General features: G+C 39.2%; 1 protein-coding gene across 5 annotated transcripts in view; it reads left to right on the top strand.

Annotated features, from left to right (window-relative positions):
* POLE2 (DNA polymerase epsilon 2, accessory subunit) overlaps nucleotides 1-15,212 on the top strand; it is a 50,012-nt gene that overhangs the window by 23,167 nt on the left and 11,633 nt on the right. For 3 of the 5 annotated variants that reach the window (XM_054448355.2, XM_054448353.2, XM_054448358.1), the window contains 6 exons: nucleotides 1,635-1,709; nucleotides 4,820-4,903; nucleotides 5,716-5,772; nucleotides 6,232-6,280; nucleotides 7,500-7,572; nucleotides 14,756-14,928. In XM_054448355.2, the coding sequence (XP_054304330.1) occupies nucleotides 1,635-1,709; nucleotides 4,820-4,903; nucleotides 5,716-5,772; nucleotides 6,232-6,280; nucleotides 7,500-7,572; nucleotides 14,756-14,928 (511 nt within the window). The remainder of the gene's footprint in view (nucleotides 1-1,634; nucleotides 1,710-4,819; nucleotides 4,904-5,715; nucleotides 5,773-6,231; nucleotides 6,281-7,499; nucleotides 7,573-14,755; nucleotides 14,929-15,212) is intronic. The other 2 variants (XM_054448356.2, XM_054448357.2) reach the window with 2 other exon arrangements.

The following is a 15,212-nucleotide window of genomic DNA, read 5'->3' as shown; positions in this document are numbered from 1 at the left end:
TTCCTTGTTTATCTCCTGTGCCACATTTGGCACTGTCCTTTATACAGAGAAGGTGCTCAGTAAACACCACATTTGTTTTTTCTTAAGTATGTTTTGAAGTCTACTCTGTTATGGTGGGTGTGCCACTTATCCCTTCTGAGCCTCATTTATTCATCTGTGAAATAAACACATTGAAGTTCAGTCCATCCATATTTTCATTGCAATTATCTTCCAGAAAATGAATCTGATGTTATCATTATCCTACTTCAAAATCTTTGTTTCTCATTGTTTATAGGATAAACTTCTTGGCTGGGCATACAAAGTTTGTATTGTCAGGGCTTTTTGAGTTGGAGGTTACAGAAACTCAAATTGATTAAAACTGAAAAAGGAATATATTGGTTTAGCTTGTATTATGAAGTCTAGAAGTCCACCAGTTTCAAGCCTGGCTGGATTCAGGTGCTCACACAATATCAGGAGGCATCTGTCTCTTTCCATGTCCCAGCTCTTTTAAAAAATTGATTTTACTTTCAAATAGATTCTCCCTATAAAGTGACAAAGATCTCCACTAGTAGCCTTAGCAACTCTTGGAAAGAGATTTCCTCTTTTCTAATAGTTCTAGCAGAAGTCTTGAATCTGTCTCTTTTGAGCTTACCTTGAAGCACTTGCTCATCCTTGAACCAATCACTGGCCAAAGGTTGGAGTACTTTCATTTTCTAGGCCTTGAATTCCTATCTATAGAAGGGGGAAGGGGTATCAATCCTACCTAAACTATATGGACTGAGAGTTGGGGAGGGAAGTATCTCCACATGGATCTTGTTAATCTCTGGCCTTGTCTCATGTTCTACCTTGTGCACCCCATAATTCAACTGTATTAAACTTTGCATAGCTTCCTAAATACTCTACTCTTATAATTTCTCTGCCTGAAATGTCTTTTTTTTTGAGACACAGTTTCGCTCTTGTTGCCCAGGCTGGAGTGCAGTGGCACAATCTCAGCTCACTGCAACTTCTGCCTCCTGGATTCAAGCAATTCTCCTGCCTCAGCCTCCTGAGTAGCTGGGATTACAGGCACCTGCCACCACACCCAGCTAATTTTTGTATTTTTGGTAGAGACGGGGTTTCACTATGTTGGCCAGGCTGGTCTTGAACTCCTGACCTCAGGTGATCCGCCCTCCTCGACCTCCCAAAGTGCTGGGATTACAGGCGTGAGCCACCACGCCTGGCCCTGAAATGTCTTATCTCAGCCTCCTTTTGTTTCTTACTACCCAAATCTTATTTATCATCTGGACTGTTGTTCAGTGGCCCCTTTGGCCTGGGGTACAGTCAGCCCTCACAGTACTTTGTTGTGTGGTGGCACTTCTCTTTCACTAGCCCCAGTGCTCTCAGGGTGACACTTGGTTGTTCTTCATATCCTCAGCCCACAATGTGCTGCTGCCATACACACAATAGATCTTTAAAATTTTTACGTTTTTTTTTTTTAATTTTAAAACTTACATTACTAGATATTTGTATGTTAAATTATGTGGGTTTTCAAATTTGTTGAGAATAAGTAATAGTGACATTAGTTTAAGGACAATGTTTCATCAGGGCAGTATTTTAATGAATCTTATATTTAAATGTCTGTTTCAGGAATTCATGTGAATCTTTCTTTTTTATAGAGGACCCACAGGCATGAATTATTTACTCCTCCGGTGATAGGTTCTCACCCTGATGAAAGCGGAAGCAAATTCCAGGTTAGAACATTATCCCAGTTATGTAGGGGTTATAAGTGTATAAGTTTAATATTTGTTGCTTATTTCTATTCATTGAATTTTAAATGAAAATAAACTACTGGTAACTGTTTAGCTAACTGGACTGGCTGCATGCCCACTTTTGATACAGTCCATTCCTAGAGTCCTGTGTCCCACAAATCTCTAACAGAAGCTACTGCTTCCTTTGAGAAGGCCCTGATACGATCCTAGCCCCAGATACACTCTGGCCTCCAAGATAGATTCCTAGCCCATTTGGATACTACACTGGCTTTCTGATAACTTTTCAACATTTCTTTTCTGGCCCTCACTCATCCCTTCGTGACCATAACACTAACGAACTCAAATGCTGGTTCCTTGCCCAACTCATCCCTCAGTGACCACCACACACAGTTATTGAACTAGAATGTGTTATGTTGGTTGAAGTGAAAACTTAAGGTACAAAGGAAACAACATTTATAGAATGAATGAGAGAACACAAATGGGTCCCACAACCTGGGCAACATAGCAAGACCTCATCTTTACCAACAATAAAAAACATTAGCCAGGCGTGATGTTGTGCACCTGTGGTCCCAGCTACTTGAGAGGCTGAGGTGGGAGGATTACTTGAGCTTGGGAGGTTGAGGCTGCAGTGAGCTGAGATCATGCCACTGTACTCCAGCCTGGGTGACAGTGTAAGGACCCCTCTCAAACAAACAAACAAACAAGACTTTTATTAGAGTATAAATTAGGTTTTAGAAATTGACATTACTTATATTTCCCTACCAAAGATCATCTATATGTTTTCTATATTAGGTTTTCTCTGGCAACTGAGATGCCCACAGCCCAGGAGCCTTTTCCCTTTTCTCCTCTTTGACAAAGTAATTTTAAGGCTTAACTAAATAATTATTCTTTTGAAACTGTCTTAATTCTGTATCTGTGATGGCACATTCCCTACTTAAATTACATTTGTCTGCCTGTGTGATGACATCCTTTTACAGACTGCAAAAATGATGTGCTAAAAAATACTGTTATTTTTACTCCTCCTCTGTTGTTTTAGGTTCTTTTTTTTTTTCCTTTTGATAGAGACATGGGGTCTCGTGATGTTGCCCAGGCTGGTCTTGAACTCCTGGCCTCAAGTGATCCTCCTGCCCCAGCCTCCTGAGTAGCTGGGACAATAGGTGTGCACCACTACACTTAGCTAGGTTCTTTTCCCTTCCCTTTCCCCTTTCCCCTTCCCCCTTCTCCCTTCCCTTCCCTTTCTTTCCGACAGAGTCTCGCTCTGTCACCCAGGCTGTAGTGCAGTAGTGCGATCTTGGCTCACTGCAACCTCCGCTTCCCAGGTTCAAGCAATTCTGCCTCAGCCTCTTGAGTAGCTGGGACATATGTGCACACCACCATGCCCAACTAATTTTTTTGTATTTTTAGTAGAGATGGGGTTTTGCCGTGTTGGCCAGGCTGGTCTTGAACTCCTGACCTCGAGTGATCCGCTCGCCTCAGCCTCCCAAAGTGCTGGGATTACAGGCATGAGCCACCACGCCCAGCCCTAGGTTCATATTTTTTAAGAGTAACTCCAATATTAAATATTAATGTGATTATTATGGAATGATGGGATTATATAAGTTTTTCTTTCTTTCTTGTCTATATTTTAAATTTTTTTCTATAGTAAACATGAATTATTTGTAATAAGAAAACATAAAGATAAAACGTAAAGATAAAAGAAGCTCCACTTGGTAATTTCTATAAATATGAAAACTTATATATCCTTTTATCTAGCAATTGTGTTTCTAGAATGTGTAGAACTTTATTCAACAGTTATTATCTGTAGCTGGATGCAGTGGCTAGTGCCTGTAATCCTGGTGACTTGGGGCTGAGGTGGAAGGATCACTTGAGCCCAGTTTAAGGCTGCAGTGAGGTATGAGAGTGCCACCGCACTCCAGCCTGGGCAATGTGAAACCCCATCTCAAAAAAAAAAAAAAGTTTCTATCTGTGTAGTGGGCCAAGAAAGTTGCACAGAAGTATTAAACATTGTTTTTATTAGTAGAAAACTGGGAACAACTTAAATGTCCTTTAATAGGAGTTTGGTGAAATAAATGGTCATATGTATAATATAGATATCTCTGTTCTTTAAACAGAAGGAAATCTATATGTACAAAAATGGAAAGATGTCTCAGATAATATTAACTTCAATTAGTTAAGTTGCAGAATAGTACATATACTATGATTTCATCTTTGTAAATAAACTGTATAGGTGTGTGTTATAAATTATATATGTATGTATTTACATATATTTAGGATTACATATAGAAAAAGATGGAAAGGATTTTTATTTATTTATTTATTTATTTATTTAAGACAGAGTCTTACTCTGTCGCCCAGGCTGGAATGCAAGGTGATCTCGGCTTACTACAAGCTCCGCCTCCCGGGTTCACGCCATTCTCCTGCCTCAGCCTCCCGAGTAGCTGGGACTACAGGCACCTGCCACCATGCCTGGCTAATTTTTTGTATTTTTAGTAGAGACGGGATTTCACCGTGGTCTCGATCTCGTGATCTGCCTGCCTCGGCCTCCCAAAGTGCTGGGATTACAGGCGTGAGCCACTGCACCTGGCCGGAAAGGATTTTTTACAGTAGTGTCCCAATTTTTACTACCTTAAACTTTCTGATTAGAAAAAAAGATCAGATTGAGAATGTAAATAATAATGAGAGCCTTTTAAAATACTAAGTAAAATTGGAATATATATTTTTAAATAGCTTGCTAATTTTCAAAAGGTACTGTTCAAATAAAATAAAATTGATATTCTTCTCTGTATTTAAAAAAATAAATGTACTTATCATTATTCAGAATGATTTGGTGTGAGGATTCAGTTATTGGTAAGAGCCTGAGTTGATGTGGTGTTTCTTTAGGCATCATACACTTGATCTTACAGCTTTTTTGTAGGACAAAATTAAACATCCTAAGTTTAATTTTACAACTTTATTTCCATTTTATTTGATTTTCTACTGTAAAGTGGCTATAAATGCTGAAATGTGTACCCCAAATTTACTTATTTATAAAACGTTTTGTTTCTTGAAAGAATATATTTACAGTCTTTAACATTTGTTTTGTTTTATTTTAGCTTAAAACAATAGAAACCTTATTGGGTAGTACAACCAAAATCGGAGATGTGATTGTTCTTGGAATGATAACGCAGTTAAAAGAGGTAACTTAATAAGCATCAAACTTCTGTTTTTGGCCTTGGATTGATGAAATGTTGGTTACATAGAACATTTTTGTAGTGGGCACAGGAATGTATTCTTTATTGAAAACTCGCCTCACCAACAGAACAATATTGGAATAGTGGTAAGATGAGGAAATAGTATCATCATGTCAGAAGCCTTGGAACAAGGATAAATAATGGCTGTTGGCTAGGCACGGTGGCTCACGCCTGTAATCCCAGCCACTTTAGGAGGCCAAGGTGGGCGGATCACCTGAGGCTGGGAGTTCAAGACCAGCCTGACCAACATGGAGAAACCCCGTCTCTACTAAAAATACAAAATTAGCCGGGCATGGTGGCACATGCCTGTAATCCCAGCTACTCAGGAGGCTGAGGCAGAAGAATTGCTTGAACTCGGGAGGTGGAGGTTGCGGTGAGCTGAGATGGTGCCATTGCACAGTAGCCTGGGCAACAAGAGCAAAACTTTGTCTCAAAAATAAATAAATAAATAAAATAATAGTGGCTGTTCAGCAGAGAAACCCATTTCCTCTCTCCATAGGGCCTGTTTTACAATGACGTAAAAATTAGGTCATGTACATGTACATTTTTTGTTAAATAAACTTTTGTAATAGTAAAAAAAAAAACCCAGAAAAAACAAAAACTTTTTCTCAGTCACCAAGTGTCTTTTTCATCTGTGTTTGGTTTTAAAATCCACTTTTCTCCCTACTGTATTCTGTTGTCAAACTCGTAGTTTAATTTTTTTGTCATGGTTTTCATTGTTACATAAATGTGGATTGATTTCTTTTCATTTTTTTTAGGGAAAATTTTTTCTGGAAGATCCTACTGGAACAGTACAACTAGACCTTAGTAAAGCTATATCCTTCACTTGTCTGTATTTTTTAAAATCTGCATTACGTGAATTGGGGAAATTGATTATATATACTTCTAAAATTTACCTATTTGGGTTCTCAATGTAACTTCTCTATGTTGCTGGTGTAGGAATGTAGAGATCTAATCCTAAACAGAGACAGAACAACTTTAATTTTCTCTTATTTGGAGAATCTAGACAAATCACTGATGAAATTTATATCATGGTAAGAATGATCCACCCTGTCAATATTACCAAGAATTAAACATGAGGACATTTAAACCTAAATTTTTTTTAAGCTCTTTCTAAGCTGTGGTCTATTCACAGTTTCAAATGGGAAGTCTTTAAATTTATTATTTAGAAGGCTAAATAATAAATGTTAATTTATTATTTAGAAGGACTCAAAATGTATGTTGACTTTATTACTGCCTCAAGAATAGAATTATTTTCCTCAACTGTTGTGTACCAGTTCCATAGTGGTTTATACACAGAGGCATGCTTTGTCTTAGCAGAAGGTAAGTCAGTGTACTTTGTTACTGTCCTTCTTCTCATTCTCCAGTAAAACTATTTCTGCTTTGGGTAAAATGTGTTAACATGATATAATTTGGGATATGATTAATTAGAAGAGCATATTTTTGGCAAAATAACTCTTAGACTGTTAATGGGCTAATAGAAATCTTTTTGGGGTGATGAAAATGTTCTGAAATTAGATAGTAGTAATGGCTACACAACTTGTGAATATACTAAAAATCACCGAATTACACACCCTTTTTTTTTGGAGACAGTCTCACTCTGTCACCTAGGCTGGAGTGCAGTGGCGCAATCTCGGCTCACTGCAACCTCCGCCTCCCGGGTTCAAGTGATTCTCATGCCTCAGCCTTCCGAGTAGCTGAGATTATAGGCGCGTGCCACCATGCCTGGCTAATTTTTTGTATTTTAGTAGAGATGGGGTTTCACCATGTTGCCCAGACTGGTTTCAAACTCCTAAGCTCAGGCAATCCACCTGCCTCGGCCTCCCAAAGTGTTGGGATTACAGGCATGAGCCACCATGCCCGGCCTGAATTATATACTTTTTTTTTTTTCTTTTGAGACGGAGTCTCGCTCTCTCACCCAGGCTGGAGTGCAATGGCACGATCTCGGCTCACTGCAAGCTCTGCCTCCTGGGGTCACACCATTCTCCTGCCTCAGCCTCCCTAGTAGCTGGGACTACAGGCGCCTGCCACTACGCCTGGCTGATTTTTTTTTATTTTTGTATTTTTAGTAGAGATGGGGTTTCACTGTGTTAGCCAGGATGGTCTCGATCTCCTGGGCTTGTGATCCGCCCGCCTCAGCCTCCCAAAGTGCTGGGATTACAGGTGTGAGCCACCGCACCCCGCCCTGAATTATATACTTTTAGAGGGTGAATTGTATAGTATGTGAATGATACCTCAATAAAGCTGAAAAAAACAATTTTATATAGGGCCATAAAATGAAACATTTCCTAATCTGTATTTCAACACGTACTGCCAAACTGAAAAGTGAAAAGTTCTGAATCTATTTCTATTTAATGAACTTTATAAGTTGAGGCTCTCTGTGGATCTAAAGTTGTTCAATGTGGTTCACTGAGGTTGGCAACCTCTGTAATTAGTTCACAGGGCATGAGACTAGCCTGGCATTATTGCTTTGTTGTAACATAATTTTGTCCTTTTAAACACAGAGGATTAGACAAATGAAAGTGACGTTACTTTTTTTCAGGTTGGTTTGAAGATCAAGTGTTTCATGTCAATGCCTTTGGATTTCCACCCACTGAGCCCTCTAGTACTACTAGGTATTAAAATGTTTGGTTTATACTCTATGGGAATTTGGTAATACTGGCAGGAGTGAATGTAAGATAGTACATTATATGTCAGTTACTACAAGGTGTAAGGCTTTGTGTCAAAATGGAAAAAGCAATGGAAAATGAGAACTAGAAGACTGGGTTTTATACGTAATGTGAAAACTAGCAGATTGGCCAAAGATTAGTTGCAATACCATCTTTGTACTTTGGCTTTAACTGGGAAAGATTTCCAGTCTATCTGTTTTATTTATCTCTGGGGTTGATGAGAAGTTCAAGTGAGATAAGAGAGATAGGATAACACTTAGAAGCATATAATGCCACGTTAATATAAAATTCTTATTTTTATATTCTAATGAATGAAAGTTACGTGAGGTATCTTATAGCTCCTTAATATAAGTAAAAGCATCATAATATTAGACCTATTCCAAAATGGCCTTCTCTTAGAGGAGCTGAGCTCCCTGTCACTTGAATTATTTGGGCAGAGCCTGAATGATAGTATAAAAATTGTACTTGGTGGCCCATGGTTTGAAAGTAGTTTATAGACCTTTCTTTTCTTCTCCTCACTTTGAGGTGTGTAAAAACTTTTCGAGTTAGTTTCCAGTGTATAAAAACTAGAAGATTTCTCATAAAGGTCTAGGTTTCGGAGTTCTCTTAACAGGAGGATCTGGCAATACAGAGCCTGAATTCTCACACGGCAAAAACTAAACTGCAGTGGTTGCCCACTTTGGGCAGGGCATGTATGTGTGTCTTAGTGTCAGTGGACTGCTGCTTTGTTATTTAGTGTTATCTTCCTGGAGCCTGTAAGCATTTGAGTTTGCCACCTCTGGGGGATTTAAAGTAGTTGCCTTCTAACCATGAGATTCTGTATAATGGTGACGATTTCAAAAGGAAGCATAAAGATTAAGATTTCAGTTTTACTGGGAGGTGGAGGTTGCAGTGAGCTGAGATTGCGCCACTGTACTCCAGCCTGGTGACTGCACTCCAGCCTGGCGACAGAGCGAGACTCCGTATCAACAACAACAACAACAACAACAACGATTTTAGTTTTAGTATGCCTGTATAAATTCAAGGTGTAAAGGCAACATTTTCTGGCTGGGAGTTTACTGGCAGGGCGGCCTTTGCAGCGCATCTACTCTTCCTGTTAAAGTAACTGAGGGAAAGGTGCTGATCTTCCTAAGGAGAACACAAGCCCTAATCAAGCCAAGCTCACCTCTATCTGAGTGCTTTTGGTGCAGTTTGTGGCTTTTTTCAATATGGTAAGTTTCCTTTGGAATGTTTGAGCAAAATTGCCATTGTCGTGGTGTTTTTGTTTTGTACGAGCTTCAAAATTACTACTTTGGAATGAGAGGTATAGTTGAATTGGCTGGCTATGAGTTTACCATTCGTTTCTCTTTAGCCAAGAGATCATTATTATAATGTTTCAAATAATTTTCCACTTAAATTATACCATTTTCTCTAAATCCAACTGCTTAGTATATGCTTAGTAAGCCAAAGGATTGGTATGAGGTGTAATAAAGTACATTAAAATAAAATGATCATTTTATTCTTGTTAGGATTATAAATTACTTTTCTCTTAAAATGCCTTCAAAATATAAAATTCAGGAGACTAAATCTGGTGGTAGTCAATCAATTCAACAACTAATATTTTACTGAGTATGTTTTATGTGTAAAATACTGTTTTACAAATAAGTGCAAATAGGTCTACAGCATGGTCCTATCCTAAAGAGATTTACACTGACTCAATACCCTACCTACCATTGTGTAGTTAATGCAAATAATTTTTTTTTAAACGGAAGATGTGAGTAAGGCTTTTCTGAAGTTTAATTTCTCAATATTTAGCTTAATAGGTGTTTCTTTCTGTGATGCTCTGATTTATGTTTGGGTATATGCTTAACTGAAATCATCATACAATTATGTCTACTTACTGCATTCCTCTAGCAACTACAAAATTATTACTGTACCTTTGAAAATGCCAGTTGGTCCACTTGGTGGGGACAATAATAATATCAGTTACCATGTCTAAGGGCTCACACTGTACTAAGCACTGTGCCCTATGGGCTTTCTGTACATTATCACTTGTATTCCTTCTAGTAACCCTGTGCAGTAGATACCACTTTAGTTTTTTTTGCATTTGAAGAGTTAGGTTAAGAAGTGTCGATTTGGGAGGCTGAGGTGGTGGATCGCTTGAGCTGTGGAGTTCAGGACTAGCCTGGGCAACATGGTGAAACCCTGTCTCTGTTAAAAATACAAAAATTAGCCAGGTGTGGTGGCATGTGCTTGTAGTCCCAGCTACTTGGGCGAGAGAATCGCCTGAACTTTGGAGGCGGAGGTTGCAGTGAGCTGAGATCCTGCCACTGTACTCCAGCCTGGGCGACACACTGAGACTTTGTCCCCCTACCCCCCAAAAAAGAAGGGTTGGGTAATTTGTCCATGGTCACAAACTTTTTTTTAAGATGGAGTTTTGCTCTTGTTGCCCAGGCTGGAGTGCAATGGCACCATCTTGGCTCACCACAACCTCTACTTCCCGGTTTCAAGTGATTCTCCTGCCTCAGCCTCCCAAGTAGCTGGGATTACAGGCATGTGCCACCACACTCAGCTAATTTCGTATTTTTAGTAGAGACAGGGTTTGGCCATGTTGGTCAGGCTGGTCTCGAACTCCCGACCTCAGGTGATCCACCCGCCTCGGCCTCCCAGAGGGAGGCTGGGATTATAGGTGTGAGCCACTGCACCTGGCCCAAACTTTTTATTGTTAGAGATGTGCTTTGATCCCAAGGTTTCCGACTCAAGCCAGTATGCTGCATTGGAAAAGTAGTTGAGTCTTTAAAAAAAAAAGTTTTTTCTTATTAATAATGTAGTTCATGATTGCAAAAAAAAAATTACAAAATATATGAAGGCGCACAAAAGGAAAGGAAAATCACCTGTAATTTTACTAAACAGAAAAAAACTGTTAACATTACTTTATATATGTACATACAGTTGTGTATTGCATAACAACGGGGATACGTCCTGAGAAATGTGTCATTAGGTGATTATGTCATTGTGCAAACATCACAGTGTACTTACACAAACCTAGATGATACAGCCCACTGCACACCAAGGCTGTATGGTACAGCCTATTGCTTCTGTGCTACAAACCTGTATGACACGTTTCTGTATTGAATACTATAGGCAACTGTAACACAATGATAAGTATTTGTCTCTCTAGATATAGAAAAGATAAAGTAAAAATATGGTATAAAATATAAAATTGGTACACCTGTATGGAACGCTTATCATGAATGGAACTTGCAGGGCTGGAAGTTGCTCTGGGTGAGTCAGTGAGTGAGTAGTGAGTGAATTTGAAGGCCTAGGACATTACTGTACACTACTGTAGGCTATTAACACTGTACACTTAGGCTATACTAAATTTGTTTAAAAAGAGTTTTCTTTCTTCAGTAAGAAATTAACCTAGGCTGGGCACAGTGGCTCACACCTGTAATCAATCCTAGCACTTTGAGAGGCTGAAGGGAGTGTTGCTTAATGCCAGGAGTTTGAGACCAGCCTAGACAACATAACAAAACCTCATCTCTACCAACAACAACAACAAAATTAGCTGGGTGTGGCAGTGTGTACCTGTAGTCCTAGCTACTTGGCAAGCTGAAGTGGCAGCATTGCTTGAGCCCAGGAGTTCAAGGCTGCTGTGAATTATCATTGTGCCACTATACTTCAGCCAGAGTGATAAAGGAAGACCCTGTCTTGAAATAAAAATTTTTAAATAAAATTAATTAACTTTAGTTTACTATAACATTCTTTATAAGCTTTAAAAAATTTTAAACTTTTTGACTCTTTTGTAATAAACAGCTTAAAACACAAACACATTCTACAGCTGCACAAAAATTGTTTCTTTATATCCTGATTTTGTAAGCTTTTTTCTTTTATTGATTAATTGATTTACTGACACAACTGTACTCTCTCTTCAGGCTGGAATGCAGTGATGCGATTCTAGCTCACTGCAACCTCAAATTCCTGGACATAAGTGTTCCTCCTGCCTCAGCTTCCCAAGTAGCTAAGACTGCTAATTAAAAAAAAAAAAATTGTGTAGGGATTGGTGGGGGGGGGGTCTCATTATGTTGCTCAGGCTGGTCTCGAACTCCTGGCCTCAAGCAGTCCTCCCACCTCAGCCTCCCAAAGTACTGTGATTACAGGCATGAGCCACTGTGCCCAGCCACTTTTTTCCATCTTTATATTTTCTAAAAATCTTTTTCGTTAAAAACTAAAACAAATGTATTAACCTAGGCCTATACACAGAATCATCAGTATCACTGTCTTTCACTCCACATCTTGTCCACTGGAAGGTCTTCAGGGGCAATAATTCATGGAGCTGCCATCTGTAGTAACAATGCGTTCTTCTTGAAGGACCTCCTGAAGGACCTGCCTGAGGCTGTTTTACAGTTAACTTAAAAAAAAAAAAAAAAGTAGAAGGACTACACTCTAAAACAATGATTAAAAGTACAGTAAATACATAAACTAGTAACATAGTCATTTATTGTTATCAAGTGTTACATATTGTACATTATTATATGTGCTGTACTTTCCTACAACTGGCAGCTCAGTAGGTTGTATACACCAGTGTCTCTACAGACACAGTAATGTGTGGCACTAGGACATTTTGACAGCTAAGATGTCACTAGGCAATAAGAGCTTTTCAGTTCCATTATCATTCTGTGAAACCACTCATATATGCAGTCCGTCATTGCCAAAACGTTTTTATGCTGTGCATGACTGTCCATATATAGTAGATCCTTATTATTTACAGATTGGTGCTAAAATGTTTTTGTACCTCCTAAAGTCAATACTAAAGGTGCTTTAGTGGTCATTTATGCTCAGCAGAACAGCAAAAAATCTTGAGTCACCTGGCATGCATGTTCCCAGCTGAAGTCGAACAAGGCCACACTGCCTTCTTGTTTCAGCCTCATTAAGAGATGACCAGAGGGGCCGGGCGCGGTGGCTCAGGCCTGTAATCCCAGTACTTTGGGAAGCCCAGGCAGGCGGATCACGAGGTCAGGAGATCGAGACCATCCTGGCTAACACGATGAGACTCTGTCTTTACTAAAAATACAAAAAATTAGCCAGGCGTTGTGGCGGGTGCCTGTAGTCCCAGCTACTTGGGAGGCTGGGGCAGGAGAATGGCGTGAACCCGGAAGGCGGAGCTTGCAGTGAGCCGAGATCACTCCATTGCACTCCAGCCTGGGGGACAGAGCAAGACTCTGTCTCAAAAAAAAAAAAAAAAAAAAAAAAAGATGACCAGAGGACAGAGACTGCAGGGAAGCAGTACAGGGTAGTGCAAGAAGCTCTGGCCCTGGGGCCAGTTGTGTGTGGGGAGGGGGCATTTGAATCTAACCTCTGGCACCAGTTTTTGGAGCAACCTCAGATAAGTCGCTTAACATTTCTGAACCAACTTTTCTCATTTGTAAAAATAGAATCTACCAGGATAAATTGGTTTTAGGACTTAAGACTATAATCAATCCATGTATATATAAGTACAGATTTTCCCAAGGAGCAGTGGTTCAGTGTTTGCCAATTCCTTTTTTGTAGAGATTTTATAGAACATAACTATCACTAATAACAAGAATCAACTGGCTGGGCGTGGTGGCTCATGCCTGTAATCCCACCACTTCGGAAGGCCGAGGAGGGTGAATCATTTGAGGTCAGGAGTTCAAGACCAGCCTAGCCAACATGGTGAAACCCCATACAAAATTGGCTGGACGTGGTGGCACGTGCCTGTAATCCCAGCTACTTGGGAGGCTGAGGCAGGAGAATTGCTTGAATCTGGGAGACGAAGGTTGCAGTGAGCTGAGATCGCACCACTGCACCACAGCATGAGACTCCGTCTAAAAAAAAAAAAAAGGAATCAACCATAACAAGATATGTATGTGTATATCTGGAGAGTTTCTTTTTATGCATGAATGCACAGGTCTATATCTATTCCCTTTTTTTGGCATTATAAAAGGATACATACTGTACCTTGCTTTGTAACCTGTGTTTTTCATCTAATAATATGCTATCAACATTTTCTATTACTGTGAAATATTGTTTTATAGCATGATTTGTGACATTCAGGAAATATGTTTTGAGCACATACTGTATTGCCACTAGGTAGGGGAGACAGACATGAAACACTCACCCAATTACAATTGGCTGATTACAATTTTTTTTTTTTTTTTTTTGAGGCGAAATCTTGCTTTGTTGCCCAAGCTGGAGTGCAGTGGCATGATCTCGGCTCACTACAACCTCCATCTCCTAGGTTCAAGCGATTCTCCTGCCTCAGCCTCCCGAGTAGCTGGAATTATAGGTGCCTGCTGCCACGCCTGGCTAATTTTCATATTTTTAATAGAGATGGGGTGGATTTCACCATGTTGGTCAGGCTGGTTTTAAACTCCTGACCTCAAGCAATCCCCCCACCTCGGCCTCCCAAAGTGCTGGGATTATAGGTGTGAGCCACCCTGGCCTGATTACAAATTTGATAAGATCTGCAAAGGAGAAGTGCAGATTCCTATGAGAGTGTATAATGGGAAAATCTCACCTCTTTTGGGATCCTCAGAGGAGGCCTCTGGGGTATTTGCATTTAAGCTGGGAACAGCAGGATGTCAGTGTAGAGTGGGCAAGAGTGGTGGAGGCTGGGAGTGTGTAGATTACCCACTTTCCTACTGACCCTTGCTTGGTGAGCGTTGAATAAAACCAAGCTTTGAAGGAACTGTTGAATAATTTTTTCACAGTTCTTGGATATAGGCTAGTCTTTGTATATATCCTTAATTCCTTAGGATTAGCCATTCCAGAAGTGGAATTACTTGGGCGGATGGTTAGCACATATTTTGAGGTTTCTATTAGATATTGTTCAAATGGTGTACTCATTTCTCCTACTTTCAGCGACATAGGAAATTATTATTTTAATGTTTGCTTTAGTCAGTTTTAAGACACAGATACAGCCTATTATTTTATTTACTGCTTCCATATTGCTTGTCTTATTTTAGAATATTTAGATAACCTTTGTACTTTTAAAGTGTTACAAAGAGTACATTTTCACCTATTTACACTGGAAAATAACTTCATTAGATACAAAGAAGCTAAATGTATACAATTATTAGAAAAATATCTCTAGTAGTATACAGAAGATAATTATGTTATAATTATCTAGGGCATACTATGGAAATATTAATTTTTTTGGAGGTCCTTCTAATACATCTGTGAAGACTTCTGCAAAACTAAAACAACTAGAAGAGGAGAATAAAGATGCTATGTTTGTGTTTTTATCTGATGTTTGGTTGGACCAGGTGGAAGTATTGGAAAAACTTCGCATAATGTTTGCTGGTAGGTCTTATTTTTTTTCTTCTTTCTCGAACTCTTATGAGGGTTCATGTTTTAAAACTTTTTGAGTATTCTATTTATCTTTTTGAGTATTCTATTTAAAAAAAAACACTGAGTTAGCAATGAGATAATTTAAATTAGATTTCATTTTAAAGACTTAAATTTTTACATTAAGAAAAAAACCTGTGTGTGTGTGTGTGTGTGTGTGTTTATAGTCATGATAAATAAGAATTAGTCCTGAAGTTCAAGACCAGCTGGCCAGCATAGTGAGACCCCATCTCTAAACA

The sequence above is a fragment of the Pongo pygmaeus genome, chromosome 15 (genome assembly GCF_028885625.2).
Source record: "Pongo pygmaeus isolate AG05252 chromosome 15, NHGRI_mPonPyg2-v2.0_pri, whole genome shotgun sequence".
NCBI classification, from domain to species: Eukaryota; Metazoa; Chordata; class Mammalia; order Primates; family Hominidae; genus Pongo; species Pongo pygmaeus.
Note: the sequence above shows the minus strand (reverse complement) of the source record. Positions and strands in the feature narration are given on the sequence as shown.